Consider the following 15,542-nt stretch of genomic DNA (forward strand, 5'->3'; position numbering starts at 1 on the left):
GGAGTTCCCCCAAACACTTCAGTAGGAAATCATTAATAAAGCATCCCAATGAAGTGTTCGGAGGATCTCTGAGGGACACTTGGCTTTTCCTTCATCTGTATTTGCTTGAAGTTGATTGCTTTCTTTTGAAAATAAACATGCCAGAATTACTTGGTATATATAGAGAGAGGGGGTAGAGGTTATTTTCTGATCGATGAACATGGATACATCAGCAGCATGAACATGGTTGCCATCGTGTCTCTATTAGGAGATATATTTTCCGATACTCCCAATTTTCACATAAAGGGAAATATATGAGAGTGACGAGTTATGCTGAGGACCAGGTGAACATGGGTATCATATTCTCATTTGATCATCTATCCCATATACATGACCACATTCAATCTCTGACCTACCATATATAACATATTAGCATAAGATTTGATAATGGGAAAGAGATGTATATTGACTATTCATTCAATACCAGAATTGAATCGAATATACCATGACTACAATATCATGTAAAGAAATGATGCATGCTGATTTATATATAACGTTACAGACACGGCAAGAGGCAGGACATGCAAAATTCTGCTCTAATTATACTTTTTGTGAAAGATTTCCTATTGCAGGTCCACTAGTCTGATTCTCTTCTTACTCTCATAAGCTCCCTCAGTTTCAACCATTACCCTCCAATTATGTTCAAATGTGTATAAACTATAAAAGGCGTTGAAACATTCTCACATCCAAATATTCACCCTACACCTATCACCATATATTTGGAAGACTGCATCTGATTGTCCACCTGCTTGTAATTTTCTTTTCTTCTGATTTTCTTTCGTATGTATTCTGTACCCTGTAATTTACCAGCTAGCTTCCAATCTTTTTGTTTTTATAAATCTGTGGTTCTAGAAAAAAGTTGCAGAAAGCATGAAGAGCAACTTACCAAGTAAATAAAGATCCAGTAGAAAAAAATTGATTTTGTATCAATCCCCCTCTTTTCTTTCCAATTGATAACTATAGTTACTGTTGCTGATAATGAAGAGCATTGACGATGGAGTAGACTTTGAATGACACGGGAAAGGAAGCAGCAACCTTTTGATCATGGAGAGGTTTTCCGATTGTGTTGGAGGAACGGTTTTTGTTTACATAAGTTGAATAAAAATAAACTAGTTAACGATTTATTTTAGGTTTAAAACACAAAACGGTGATAAGCCGATTTAAATGTAAAAAAATTTACAAAAAAATAACGACTATAAAGAACAATTAGAAAAAGAATTAAAAAAAACAGTTTCTTAAATTATTTTCTTTAAAATCATTTTTTTAAACAATGTAAAACTATATTGCAAAAATATAATGCAAATTTGTAAAAACAAATCCGAAGCTAATTCATAAAAAAATAAAATTTTAAATCCGGTGCCGAACTTGCTATAGCCCATCACACAGTAAGCAATTTCGATTACAATCATCGTCGGGATAGGTAGGGGGGGGGGTATCTCCGATGTTTTCTGCGAGGACGAGCTCATGAAGCCAAGGTGGATAGATGATGAGGGTTGGTTTAGGGTACGCCAAAATATAGTGAATTCGAAGCATCATCGGGAAGGGTCATTGAAACGTAATCATCAGCAAGTAAGTTCTCATGTTCTTGTTCAGCCTACGCTAGAATAAAATAAATTCCAAGAGAAATTGAGATGATAAAAACATCATCCTCGTCATTACAGCTAGATAGATCGATTGAGAGGGAGGTGAAGGTAAGAGATGGCGATTTCCATCTACTAACACCTCATAGATTGAATTTTAAGCTAACCTTATTCAATTGGTGCGTGGAGGAATCTAATGTTTAATTTTAAGGTATGAGTTATTCCCATTTATATTGAACATAGGTTTGAAGCTTTTAGTGGAAATCAAAATCCGTTTCGTGTTCATTTGAGAGACAGGGTTTTGTTTTTAACCATTTCCAGATAATTGATGTGGTTTCAAGCTCTGATCTATCGCCGACTTCATAGATTTGGTGTGTTTGGGTGAAAAACATAATTATGAACCCTATGTTTCCAATTGGGGGTTATGTGTGTTGGATTACCATCGCAAACAGAAGGCGAAAGCAAGCGAATGATTCAGACGCTCAAAGATATGCTTCGGTCTTATGTATTAGATTTTGGATGGAGTTGGAATACTTACCTTCCACTGGCCGAGTTCTCCTACAACAACTGTTATCATGCCAGTATTGACCGACCATCGTTTAAGATGTTATATGGAAGGAGGTGCATGACCCGGTTTGCCCGGGGGAGGTCGGGCATCGGGTCATGGGTGTACTGAGGAGGTACTCAAGACCAATGAATTGATTTTGTAGGTGCACGACAGGTTGCGAGTCGCGTAAAGCCGATAGGAGAGTTACACAGATCCGGGACGTTCGAACATTGTGTTTCAAGATAGGGAATTGGTGCTTCTAAATATGTCACCTTGGAAAGGTGTCATCTGATTTCGAATGTCAGGAAGATGGCCGCAGATTTATTGGCCCCTTCAGGATTTCTACCCTAGTGGGAAATGTTGCATACCGTCTAGATTTTCCTGATGAGCTCAGCCGGATCCACAAAACCGTCCATGTGTCTTAGCTTTGGAAGTGCGTCGTTGATTAGCTCACAGTTGTTCCTTTGGATTACATTCAGATTGATGATCGTCTGAATTATGTGAAGAGACTGGTGACGATCTTGGATTGGAAGATGAACACTCTTTGTAACAAAAGGGGCATCTTTACATAAGGTCCAGTGGCATTATCGGAAGGGTTTCGAATGGAAGTGGGAACCTGAGGCCGCGATGCGAGAGCACTACCCTAATTTATTCGCGACAACAAACTTTGAGGACGAAGTCTAGTTTAAGTGGGGGAGAGTTGTAACATCTTGACTTCCAAGTATTTTCAAACTCTACACTTGATTTGAGTTTGGTTTTAAAATTTAGTCCCAAGGGCTATTTTCCTAATTTTTGCGTAGGACTCTCGTACGTTGGGCGTACGTGGCAAGGGTGCAAATCCTAAATTTTATGGTTTGGACCCTATTTAAGCATCATTATAGCCCCATACCCTCGTTTATCTTCAGCCTCCAACCCTATCTCGAAACCCTAAAGTAACTGAGTGAGTTTTGAAGCATGATGAGCCTTTTTAGTTCCATTTTAGTGCTCTTAGTGGTGAAGGAGGAACCTAGAAGTTGTGGTTGTAACACTAGTCAAAATAGGTCAATAAATATCACATGTGATTATACCAATCATGTAATGTGATTTTGTTAAACTAGTAATGTAGTAAACTCACTATGTATTTCATGATAATTCTAATATAAATATGAATTTTCATACATACTTTATGGTATAAATCAAAGTATAGTCCATACGATTCCAAAAATATAGAAAAAATCTAAATCTGACTTTGCATGAAGAAGTTATGATAAACCGAACACTAAAAAATCTCTATAACATAAGGAATTTAAAATAGGCTTAGAATTAGCTATTGGAGTCTAAAAGAGAGTTGTAGTGCTCGTAAATACCTACGCGTGGATATAAAGATCGTTAAAAACGGAGTTCGTATGCAAAAGTTACGACCTTCCGAAGTTACAGCTGTCTGAGTGCATGACAAGTGTCAGAAACCCTAATCTAACTGGACTCACGACGTGAGCCTAAATACACATGACGTGAGGAGTCAAAATGCCACATTTTGAAGCTAGAAGTCTATGGAATGATAACCCAAAAGCTCACAACATGAGCAAAGTTTTCTCACGTCGTGAGGACGCTGCAGGACACGAATCGGGGCTAGAAAACACGCGTTAAAGCTACGGGCTGACTCTTGGCATAGCTCACGACGTGAATCTATCATTTTCACGTCGTGAGAGGCCAAAAATCAGCCTATAAATAGCAAGTCCAGCCTCCTCTCTCCTTACACCATTTCTTTTCTCTCTCTCTCTCTCGTTTGTTGAAGCCGTTTCGCTTCCCGAGCCCCTACGACCTCGTATCGCTAACCGTTTCTGATTAGATTACATAAAATCACGCTGCAAAGGTGATTTTCACGGCCCCACTTTCTAATATTTCGGGGGAAAACGCATGCTAAATATTATATATACGTTATTATTATGTCTATATGATAGTATATCAATATCAACCTAGATAGTTATAATAATCGGGATATAGTTATTTCGTATCTGAAAGTATACAACTATCGTAAAGTTGTTAGCATGTTAATGTTATAGTAGTATACTAATGTAGATCTTTAGTTATACTTAGGATTCTATATATATGTTGTGTGCGATATAGTAACAGAGTTATACTCGGAAGTTCTATATGCTATTTGATAAGTATGTTGTTATTATTGGTTTTATGTCAAGATAAAACCTAGTTTTAATTCTAATTATTGTTGTCGTAACACCGTAAGGTGTGATCCTTGTACTACCGCAAGGTGTGATCCTTGTACTACCGCAAGGTGTAATCCTTGTACTACAGCAAGGTGTAATCCTTGTACTACCGCAAGGTGTAATCCTTGTACCACCGCAATGTGTGACCCTTGTAATAATAATAATAGGTATAAAACTAAGTCATACAGTCGCAACTATAGACTCATGGTAGAACAACTTTAGAAGCATTATACTTTGTCGATATACAAGTATGAATGTTAAGTATAAGTTTCCTAAAGACTTATACTCTAAGTATAAGAATCTAGTAGGTATATTACTTGTATATTAAGTAGACCACTATACCTATCCTACTTACTCGTATAGAATTGAAACAGATTTATACGCAGCGGTTTTACTCGTATAAAATTGAAATAAGATTTATACGTAGCAACTTAGTTTGTATGGAATTACAAACATTTATATTTATAATACATGAAACTTATAGGTATATACTTAATTGGTAAGTAAACCATTATACCTAGGATATATATACTAAACGTTGGAAACTCAAAATAATACTTTCAAAACTATACTTATGAACTTGGAAAATGTGTTATTTTTATATGGAGTCAAAACCTGTGGACTCACCAACTTTATGTTGACGTATTTTAAATTGCATGTGTTTTCAGGAAGTTGATAACTATGATACGAGAAATGACGTTACACTGCCCGGTGTTTCCGCCGACGGCCGGGGTGTGACAGTGGTGTTTCACTCAAAGCTTTGTATCCTACAACTACTCTGCTTGTGCATCTTCTAGATGTATAAAGCTACAACTTGAAGAATATTTCATTTTGATGTAGTTTAGTTTAATTTTAGCACCTTTTTGTCCCAAATCTTGATTCTTATGAGTATGGAGTACTCCAAGATGTTTGAGTTGTCATTTTAGATGTTATAGGGTGTGTCAAGTCATAAAAATATGATCTTGGACATTAGTTCTTTCCCATGCATGATCTAGATTGTCTTAATGGGTCAAGAGACTAGGGTCTTTGGTAATACGGTCTTATTAGCCATGAAAAACCATAAAGTTGGAAACTTTATGGTTCTGAACACTTGTTAGGGTCTAGATGTAGATTTTGGACATAAGTGCTTAAGGATTTAGCACTTAATGGATTGGGAGGCTAGCAGCCACGAACGTTGGGCATAGCAACGGGTAGACTGCATGTTCAGGGTCAGCCCTTCGACATTTGGTCAAGCAATTAGTACTACCCATTTCTAGAATATTAAGTTATTCAAAATTCTCGGCCATACTTTTGAAAGTAAGCAGTGATTTAAGATTGTAACGGAGCATTGGTAGATTGTCTATGGTGATGCATAAAGAAAATTTTGGAACAAATGCTCATGAGTACTTTAAATGGAGATTTTAAGGTACTTGAGTAACCCAAACATAGAGATTACTTCATGGATTCTATTACAAGTAATTCTAATAAGGTAATATGATTTATATGTCAAATGGAGATGCTTGGGATTCTCTCCAACAATCTTTTTTGTTTTGGTTTCTCCCAAACATTGTTCGTAAATGGCAATCATAAAGGTTTTGTCTAGATATGACATGAGCAATAGGCAGAATCTTTGTAGTCAAAGTTTGTTTGTTCGCTTCTCCCTCAAAAAATAAAAATAGATATCATTGTTCCCCTCGAGGATTTGGTGTTGACATTAAAATGCATGGTCGTGCTCCAACTAAATCGGTGGATCAATTATGCAGTTTTCTTTTGATTGATACAAGTTAGTATCGGGAAAACAAAATCTTGAACATTTGAGATTGAATATATCAATGTCTCATTTTCATATACATATCTGGAAGAACAAAGGAACATCTGAAACAAAGGAACATCTGATCACTTATCTAAGGGATATATCACATTTATATGTTGTGAGTATAGCAAATACATTTGACTAGATCCTCTATACTCATTACTATTAAATATTAGACCATATAGTCTTGGTGACTTGTACAAGTTCAGGTCTTAGAAAATGGTGCCTAGAGTTACAACACAGTCACAACAATGAGTACAAGCGGATTGATATGTAAGTTATTAGTACTTTATGTTATAAGATGCAAGTTTGGGTATACACATAACCATTATTACCCTTTGAGGGATGAATCGCCTGATAATAAAAAGAAAATATAAAAAGACAAGTTTAGTTTTATTTAAAACCCATTAAAAAGTTGTTATAAACATGTAGTAGTTGTAATATATCTTAAAAAATATGCATAAAAGGAATATATATAAAAAAAGAAATTGCATTAGTAAAAAAATCAAATTCTTAAACAAATTTCTAAAAAAACAAGTTTATTAAAAATGTAAAAACAAACTTGTAAAAACAAGTTGTGGCAAATTTGTAAACAAAGTCACGGCCAAAGTAATATTGAAAATAAAAACATTGGCAATCTTGTAAAGAAAAGGCAACCTCTAAACATACAAACTTGCAATAATGATTCATTGTGACAAAGAAGAAATAGAACATTGACTTCTCTTACTTGTACAAATAACAAAATGTTAACATGTAGTTTTTATATATTTAAAATATTTGGTAACCCATGTAGTGTTGGTATTAGCCATTTATTTTGTTTTGCAACCATATGATTGCAAACATCACACACGCACATAGAGGCTCACATGCACACAATCAGATTCAATTCGGGATGGAGGGAACAACAAGAAATAATGATAATTGGATTCTATAACAGACGACAAACCTTCAAAATCCTTAATTCACAGCTATGAATTGTCGTTTAATACTCAAGGATTTAAGTAATTGCTGCTACAGTAATGCATTTAGAAATTTTCATTAAACCCAATCACCTACTAAGAAACACGTTGTGTTAAAGCTAATAATATGCGTGAAGCGTAGATCACTGAGAAAGATTGCTATCCAACTGCAACTGTATATGCTAATGTACATAAAAGATCACATGATGAAACGTTTACCAGTAATAGCAATATGTGAGACTCTACTATTTTGGTGTCAAGTAGCCCTTGGAGTTCCCCCAAACACTTCAGTAGGAAATCATTAATAAAGCATCCCAATGAAGTGTTCGGAGGATCTCTGAGGGACACTTGGCTTTTCCTTCATCTGATTTGCTTGAAGTTGATTGCTTTTTTTTTAAATAAACATGCCAGAATTACTTAGTATATATATAGAGAGAGGGGGAGTAGAGGTTATTTTCTGATCGATGAACATGGATACATCAGCAGCATGAACATGGTTGCCATCGTGTCTCTATTAGGAGATATATTTTCCGATACTCCCAATTTTCACATAAAGGGAAATATATGAGAGTGACGAGTTATGCTGAGGACCAGGTGAACAGGTGAACATGGGTATCATATTCTCATTTGATCATCTATCCCATATACATGACCGCATTCAATCTCTGACCTACCATATATAACATATTAGCATAAGATTTGATAATGGGAAAGAGATGTATATTGACTATTCATTCAAAACCAGAATTGAATCGAATCATGTAAAGAAATGATGCGTGCTGATTTATATATAACATTACAGACATGGCAAGAGGCAGGACATGCAAAATTCTGCTCTAATTGTACTTTTTGTGAAAGATTTCCTATTGCAGGTCCACTAGTCTGATTCTCTTCTTACTGTCATAATCTCCCTCGACTGTAACCCCACTATCATTTTCAAGTTTCAACCATTACCCTCCAATTATGTTCAAATGTGTATAAACTATAAAAGGTGATGAAAGATTCTCACATCTACATATTCACCCTACATCTATCACCATATATGTGGAAGACTGCATTTGAATGTGCACCTGCTTGTAATTTTCTTTTCTTCTGATTTTCTTTCGTATGTATTTTGTACCCTGTAATTTACCAGCTAGCATCCAATCTTTTTTGTTTTTATAAATCTGCGGTAATAGAAAAAAGTTGTAGAGAGAATGAAGAGCAACTTAGCAAGTAAATAAAGATCCAGTAGAAAAAAATTGATTTATCAATCCCCCTCTTTTCTTTCCAACTGATAACTATAGTTATTGTTGGTGATAATGAAGAGCATTGATACGGGAAAGGAAGCAGCAACCTTTTGATCATGGAGAGGTTTTCCGATTGCGTTGGAGGAACGGTTTTTGTTTACATAAGTTGAATAAAAATAAACTAGTTAATGATTTATTTTAGGTTTAAAACACAAACCGGTAATAAGCCGATTTAAATGTAAAAAAAAATTACAAAAAATGACGACTATCAAGAAGAATTAGAAATGAATTAAAAAAAAAACAATTTCTTAAAATTTTTTTTAATTAAAATTATTTTTTTTAAATAATGAAAAACTATATTGCAAAAACATGGTGCAAATTTGTACAAAAAAAATCCGAAGCAAATTCATAAAAAAAAAAAAAAAAATTAAATCCGGTGCCGAACTTGCTATAGCCCATCACACTGTAAGCAAGTTTGATTACAGTCATCGTCGGTGTAGGTGGGGTGTTTATTTCCGATCGGTTTCTGTGAGGACGAGCTCATGAAGTCAAGATGGATGGATGATGAGGGTTGGTTTAGGGTATGCCAAAATACAGTGAATTTGAAGCAACATCGGGAAGGGTCATTGAAACGTAATCATCGCCAAGTAAGTTCTCATGTTCATGTTCAAGATACGCAAGAATAAAATAAATTCCAAGAGAAATTCAGATGATAAGAACGACATCTTCCTCATTACAGCTGGATAGATCGTTTGAGAGGGAGGTGAAGGTAGGAGATGGCAATTTCCATCTACTAACAACTCTTAGATTCAATTTTATGCCAACTTTATTTAATTGGTGCGTGGAGGAATCTAATGTTTAATTTTAAGGTATGAGTTATTCCCATTTATAATGAACTCAGGTTTGTAGGTTGTAGTGGAAATAAAAATCCGTTTCATGTTCATTTGAGGGACAGAGTTTTGTTTTTAATCATTTCCAGATAATTGATTTGGTTGCAAGCTCCAATCTATCACCCACTTGATAGATATGGAGTGTTTGGGTGAAAAACATAATTATGAACCCTATGTTTCCGATTGGGGGTTATGTGTGTTTGATTACTACCCCCAGAGAGACGGCAAGAGCTAGTGGACGATTCAGATGCTCGAAGATATGATTCAGGCTTGTGTATTAGATTTTGGAGGGAGTTGGAATAGTTCGAGTTCTCCAACAACAATAGTTATCATGTTAGTATCCACCGACCATCGTTTAAGGTGTTATATAGAAGGAGGTGTAGGACCCCGGTTTGCTCGGGGGAGGTCGGGCATCGGGTCACTGAGGTGGTACTCAAGACCACTGAATTGATTCACTAGGTGCGCAATAGTTTGCGAGTCACGCAAAGCCGTTAGGAGAGTTATGCAGATCGGGGACATTCGGACCTCGTCACTACAAGAAAAAGACCCTTTTACGACGCGCAAACAACGACACTCGGAGATTTATGTTACGAAAAAGAGAGTGACGTTAAAAAAGTATCATCTCTTCAAAAAATTTAAGGATTTAGGTCACGCATTATTGCGTGCCCTTGAATTAGTGTCTAAAGAAAAAAATTAAAAACACGGAAGGTGCTTTATCTTAAACGTGCGTCCTCTATGGCTGTCGCTTTATAATTTTAATCAAACGCGCGTTTTAATAGCTAAGGGGGAAATGGAATCCATAAAAATCAAAACCCCCGCCTGTTCGATCCTTTCTCAGCCATCGACCCTAATCTTTGAATTAGCAAGAAAGAAGCCTTAGGGATCGACTTCATTTTCACCCACCTCCAACGCCTCCAACCCTAGTCCTTCATCCAACACAACTCGGGCTTTCTCTGCATGAAAACCTCCAACTACATCCTCCACATGAAAAAAAAACCCTAATTGGTGGCCACGTTTTGACATCAGGTATCCTTGGGATGAAAGCCTTCTATTGACATCAGGGTCCCATTGAGATCTTCTGTTAGGGACGATTGCTCATATTTAGTTCATACATCCCCCCTAACCAAACCATTAGCATCGCAAAATAACCCTAATCTTCTGTTCGTTCGTCTTGGCGGCTAGAGAGGGAATTGTTCAAGGTTTTTGTGTGGGTCTGTCGGATTTATGAGTCACCGTCGAGGGAAGAGGGGGAAGAGGACCTCGAGACAAACTTTTCTCCAACCTAAGGTATCAATTCCTATTATTTTCTTCTCCTTCTTTTATATTTCCCCGCCAAGCACCATCTACCGCCATGGTCGGCAGCCTAGGCTGTCGGCGTGTTTCTATGTCGCCACCCTCCACAATTAGACAGTTGGAGGGTGAACGACTTTCTCCATCAGTTCGATTCTTGCATAGAAGTTGCAATCCAAAAACAAAAAGAACAGCTGTCTGTCAAGGTTAGTTACATTTATAAAAAGATTTTGTTTTTTACATTAAAAAAGGATTAAAATCTTTTTCTTTCCTACTTCATCTCACTTTCTCAGAAATGCAGCTTAGCAAAATGATGCTTCTGAAGTATTGGGAGTGACATTTGACTATTTACACCAATCGTTCAAATCATTTGGATCTGGTTGTGGTGTTATTTTTTGATATTGAAGAAAAGGAAAATAGTGGAATGGGAATGGGGGAATGGGAGTGTGAAAACAGGTAATTTTTTTGGGAATATTTATAAAAGATTTCAAATGGTTCAATTCACATAAACAATATATTTTTGATTCTGTTTTTTTCTTTTCTCAACAGCCTGATTCTGAAGGTCATGAACATTGATGGAGAACTTGTCCCCCTCAGTGAAGAAAAGGTAAGAGATTTCATCTTGATTGAAAAAAAATATAATGTGTGATTGTTTACACTACAGGTGGAATATTTAAAAAAAACAGTTGAAGATATGGCTTCTGGAACTTGTCCCCCTAATTAGTATTTACAAATTGCCTCTTCTGTTACCAATGAGTTGTCATATATCTAATATCTGACAATCTCTCTGTTTTTTAGGAATTAGATGACCCTCTGATCGCTATAAAGGTAATCTCAATTAGAAAATGCTTAAGTGTCTACCATACAGTGATAACCAACAGTTTAAAACTATCTTTTTAATTTTAGATTTGGAATCTTGGTTCACCTGATCCTAACTTCACACTGGATGCACATCTCAAGAGAGTGAACTGTGTGGATTACTTTACTGGTGGTGATAAACCTTATCTTATTACTGGAACAGATGATCACACTGCTAAGGTTTGTCCCCCTTTTTTCTTGCTATGTGTATAAATGTGTCTACAATTTGCATTTTATGTTATAAATAATTTGAAACAGGTATGGGATTATCAAACTAAAACCTGTGTCCAAACTCTAGAAGGTCACACACACAATGTTTCTGCTGTATGTTTCCATCCCGAGCTTCCAATAATAATGACAGGCTCAAAAGATGGTACTGGTCGTATATGGCATTCAACCACTTACAAGTGAGCTCTTGTTTTTTTACCTTTAAGGGTGTGTTTGTTTTGTAGATTCTGAAGGAATCGGAATGCTAGATTCCATTCCATGGTGTGTTTGGTTTCCAAATGGATGGAATTCAATTTTTGTTAGATTCCTTCAAATTCCATGTTTGATGGATGGAAGGAATTCAATTTCTTTCTGATGCACATAACCTGTTTGATGAAATGTCAGAGATAAAAAGTTGAAGTTAAAGTTAATATTTTAATCAATATGCAGGGTGAAGATGATGAATCAGTTAGAATAGATAAAATGGTACTCAAGTCGATTTTGATTTTGGGTAGAAAATAAAAAGATTTTATATTAGGAAATCACCATTTTTTCCTTTGTTTAGTCCTTCAACTGCGATCACAAGAAATTGGAATGATCAATTTCTGTTCCACAGGTACGATCCAAAGCATGTTATCATTATAGTTCATCATAAAACCCATATAGGCTCTTGCAGCTCTTTTTAATACTGAATGTGTATTAATTTCTTGCCACCTTATTTAACTTTTGAAACCACCTTGATGCTAGTGTTCCTTGACCATCTATTACAGATGCATGAGTCTTATTTTTATGTAATATTGTTTTTTTAAATTTCATGTTTTTTGCAGGTTGGTAATGATTTTTTGAATTCAACAAGACAAAATTTAAGATTAAGGGAGGATCATAAGGTATATTATGTATATCATTATTCAAGATGGCATGTTAGTTTTGTCCTATTTTATTCATAATTCTATATAGAATGCCTTTTCGTCGTCAATATTATATGTTTTAATTCTATCAAAATCTTACAATTTCTAAATTAAGGTACACAATAATTGTTGGTTGCTGGAACCTTTGTTATCTCCTGTCCATGCTTTTTCCCTCATTACAGCAGGAAAAGGTTTGTCTATTCTATGTTTTACTCATATATTTAATCATTTTATAGGTTATATTATGAGAGTTTTACCCATGGTTAGTTAACATTTTTGTTCTGTGATCTATTTGTTTAGTGAATGTAACTTATCTTCTTGTGATCTTTGGTACCACAGAGCAAAAGCACGTCGGTTCTGTTCCACAAATTTTAATTTGCTCAGCAACAGAAGTCACACAATATTTACATTGGTAACTTTCTGAATTGGCTAAACTAATTCATTTTTTAGGTTAATTTTTTTAACATTTTATTACTATATCACCTTCTAATCAAACAATGATTTTCATATATCATTAAAAAGTGAAACAAAATAAAATGCTAGATAATTGTGGAGCCTGAACAACTAGTACTTAATCTAATAGAAGCTGATTCAGATATACTTAATGTCCATTGTGAGCAATCTTTGACCATCTATTTACATTATACTGTTAATCAAGTGATTTTTCATTTGTAACCATAAGTTTGCTGATGGATCATAGAATATAATTAGTGGTACATACCATAAGTTTGTTTGGCCAAGCTGTCGAGTGTTGCTACAGTCTTCTAAATATCATGCACAGGTTTATACTTTATATAAGTAGCATAAAATGGATAACTACATGCTAAAACTTATTATGCCCAGACAAGAAGAAAAAAAATGCTTACTCAATTTATAAATAAGTGACAGATGTGTAATATAAATAAAAGTTGTTTGGTTCATCTTCCGCAGGCTTTGGACACCAATTGATGGCGAGTTCGACGATTACATTGTCAATCCAAAGTCAAGCGGATATCAGGTAAAGATCTATCTCAGTATACTTTTTTGTATGCTGCTGATATTAGGTATACCTATTTCATATTTGTGTGAGTAATGCATGTTGTTTCCTTCTTATCTCTTCTTCTTGTCAATGCCCACAAATTCTGACTCTCATTTTATACAGTCTCTGCACACTGCAATGCATGGTCCAGAAAACTCACCCTTGGAAGTCCAAATAAGAACGCAGGTATACGTTATAATTATATATATATATATATATACATATATATATATATATATAAGTTTTTTTTAATAGAGCATGCATGAATATGCTAAGCATGGAGTTGCTGCCCATTGGCTTTACAAAGAAGCTGGTAATAAGTTGCCTGCGAAGAGCAATGTAATTGGTTCGGAGATAACATCATCCTCATATCTCTCGAATGACATGCAAGATAAAAGTCCAGTTGAAGATGATGTGTTTCACAAATACAACTCTCTAAAACCAGGACATCCGGTCCTTAGAGTTGAAGGAAGCCATTTGCTTGCTGCAGTAATTTTCAGGTATTTAAAATCATGTTTCTTTCTTTGATTAATGCTTTACATGGTTTGATGACACCTGCTGCAATTCAGAGTGGATGATGATGGAAGGGATCTGTTTGTGGCTGCGAGCTTCGTACTCGCTACTTCTGAAGCAGTTGCGGACAGAAGATCTTCTCAAAGAAAGCGATGGGAAGCTTATGCAAGATTATACAAAAAGGTTGATATAAAAGTCTCCCCAGATGTGGTGGCGAGGGTGTTACAGAGAGGGGGGGGGGTGGGGGGGAGAATGAATTCAGATGTAAACGTCTCCCCAGATGTGGTGGCTGTATCTGTTCTTGTCATCCTTCTCATAAGGTAATTAATTCAAATTTGCATGGGTATAATTGTCATTTCACCTCTCATTCTTGCTTTTAAAATGGTAAATTTTGTTTGTTAGGTTTTTTACCGGACACAAAAAGGACGATAAGGATCAAGTGGAGTTTATTGCTGGGAAAACTAGTCTTGGGGATGCTGTTGATAGAGAAATCAAAATTTTCACTGTTGCAATATGTATTTAGCAACTAGTATTTACTTCATGTATTTTTATTAAGTTTCCTTTTTTACCCTTCTTCTAATTTGATGAATCTTTAGGTCACGATTGTTGTTGTTGCGGTTCCAGAAGGACTTCCATTAGCTGTCACATTAACGTAAGTTGAACCTTTTCTTATAATTATTAATCCATTTCTTTTAAATGAGTTTCTGATTAATACAATATATATCATGTTGCTCATAATTACAGGCTGGCATACTCGATGCGAAAAATGATGTCGGATATAGCGTTGGTAAGTTTTATAATTTTGTTTACTATAAATCTCTCGGGGGCATTTTTGTAATTTTTCATGTGCAGGTTCGGAGGTTATCTTCTTGTGAAACAATGATTTGTTATATATTTGTTGATTAATTAGAGTTGATTAATGAAGTTATATATGTTGCATGTGAATCGATACCAATCAGGTTGTTTTTGAGCCCATATGAACTAACACCAATACATAAGAATATTAAGATGAAATTTTGTTGATTATAAGAAGATGAAATTTTTGTGCATTAACATCTGGTTTGTGCGGGTAGCAACAAAGATTTTGGCACGCCAATTGGTGAGGCTTAGACAAAAAATAGCCAACCTACAAAGTAGTCGGGCTCAAATGAGGGGCATAACAACACATACACAGGTAAATTTTCAAATGGCAACTTGTTTTTTTTGTCATAAATAAATAATACCATATGATTGACTTTCTATGGTTTTAACTTCTCCCAGGCATTAGCTGCACACTATTTTGTAGCTGTTGGGATGAAAGGTGCTACCAAGGCAATGACAGCAATGAATAAGGTTGGTTATACAACAACATATATATATATATATATATATATATATATATATATATATATATATATATATATATATATATATGTAATGTCCTGATTAGTAAAAATTTGTAAGTGTAATGCTATACAATGTCATGAGATTATCAATGTAGCCCTACACTACAATTTTCTGAGGAAGTT

At 35.3% G+C, this 15,542-nt stretch overlaps 1 protein-coding gene and 1 long non-coding RNA gene across 2 annotated transcripts; both read left to right on the forward strand.

The window, feature by feature from the left end:
* The first annotated feature begins 12,056 nt into the window (after nucleotides 1-12,056).
* LOC145100076 (uncharacterized) lies at nucleotides 12,057-13,751 on the forward strand. Its single transcript, XR_013704801.1, has 6 exons — nucleotides 12,057-12,211; nucleotides 12,423-12,482; nucleotides 12,619-12,694; nucleotides 12,843-12,915; nucleotides 13,434-13,500; nucleotides 13,645-13,751. It is a non-coding gene; the product is annotated as an uncharacterized LOC145100076 (long non-coding RNA).
* LOC145100075 (uncharacterized) lies at nucleotides 13,749-15,198 on the forward strand. The gene is made up of 3 exons (XM_079037482.1): nucleotides 13,749-14,021; nucleotides 14,091-14,354; nucleotides 14,437-15,198. Exons 1-3 carry the CDS (start codon nucleotides 13,780-13,782, stop codon nucleotides 14,555-14,557), a joined length of 627 nt encoding a protein of 208 aa, XP_078893608.1. The 5' UTR covers nucleotides 13,749-13,779; the 3' UTR covers nucleotides 14,558-15,198.
* Nucleotides 15,199-15,542: the final 344 nt, after the last annotated feature.

Source organism: Lactuca serriola, chromosome 4 (assembly GCF_051521515.1).
Source record: "Lactuca serriola cultivar US96UC23 chromosome 4, Lser_US96UC23_V15, whole genome shotgun sequence".
NCBI classification, from domain to species: domain Eukaryota; kingdom Viridiplantae; phylum Streptophyta; class Magnoliopsida; order Asterales; family Asteraceae; genus Lactuca; species Lactuca serriola.

Coding starts and splice junctions, on each gene's coding strand:
- LOC145100075 (XM_079037482.1), top strand. CDS start 13,780: ATGCATGAATATGCTAAGCATGGAGTTGCTGCCCATTGGCTTTACAAA. Junction 14,022..14,090: donor CTTGCTGCAGTAATTTTCAG/GTATTTAAAATC, acceptor GCTGCAATTCAG/AGTGGATGATGATGGAAGGG. Junction 14,355..14,436: donor CTTGTCATCCTTCTCATAAG/GTAATTAATTCA, acceptor TTTGTTTGTTAG/GTTTTTTACCGGACACAAAA.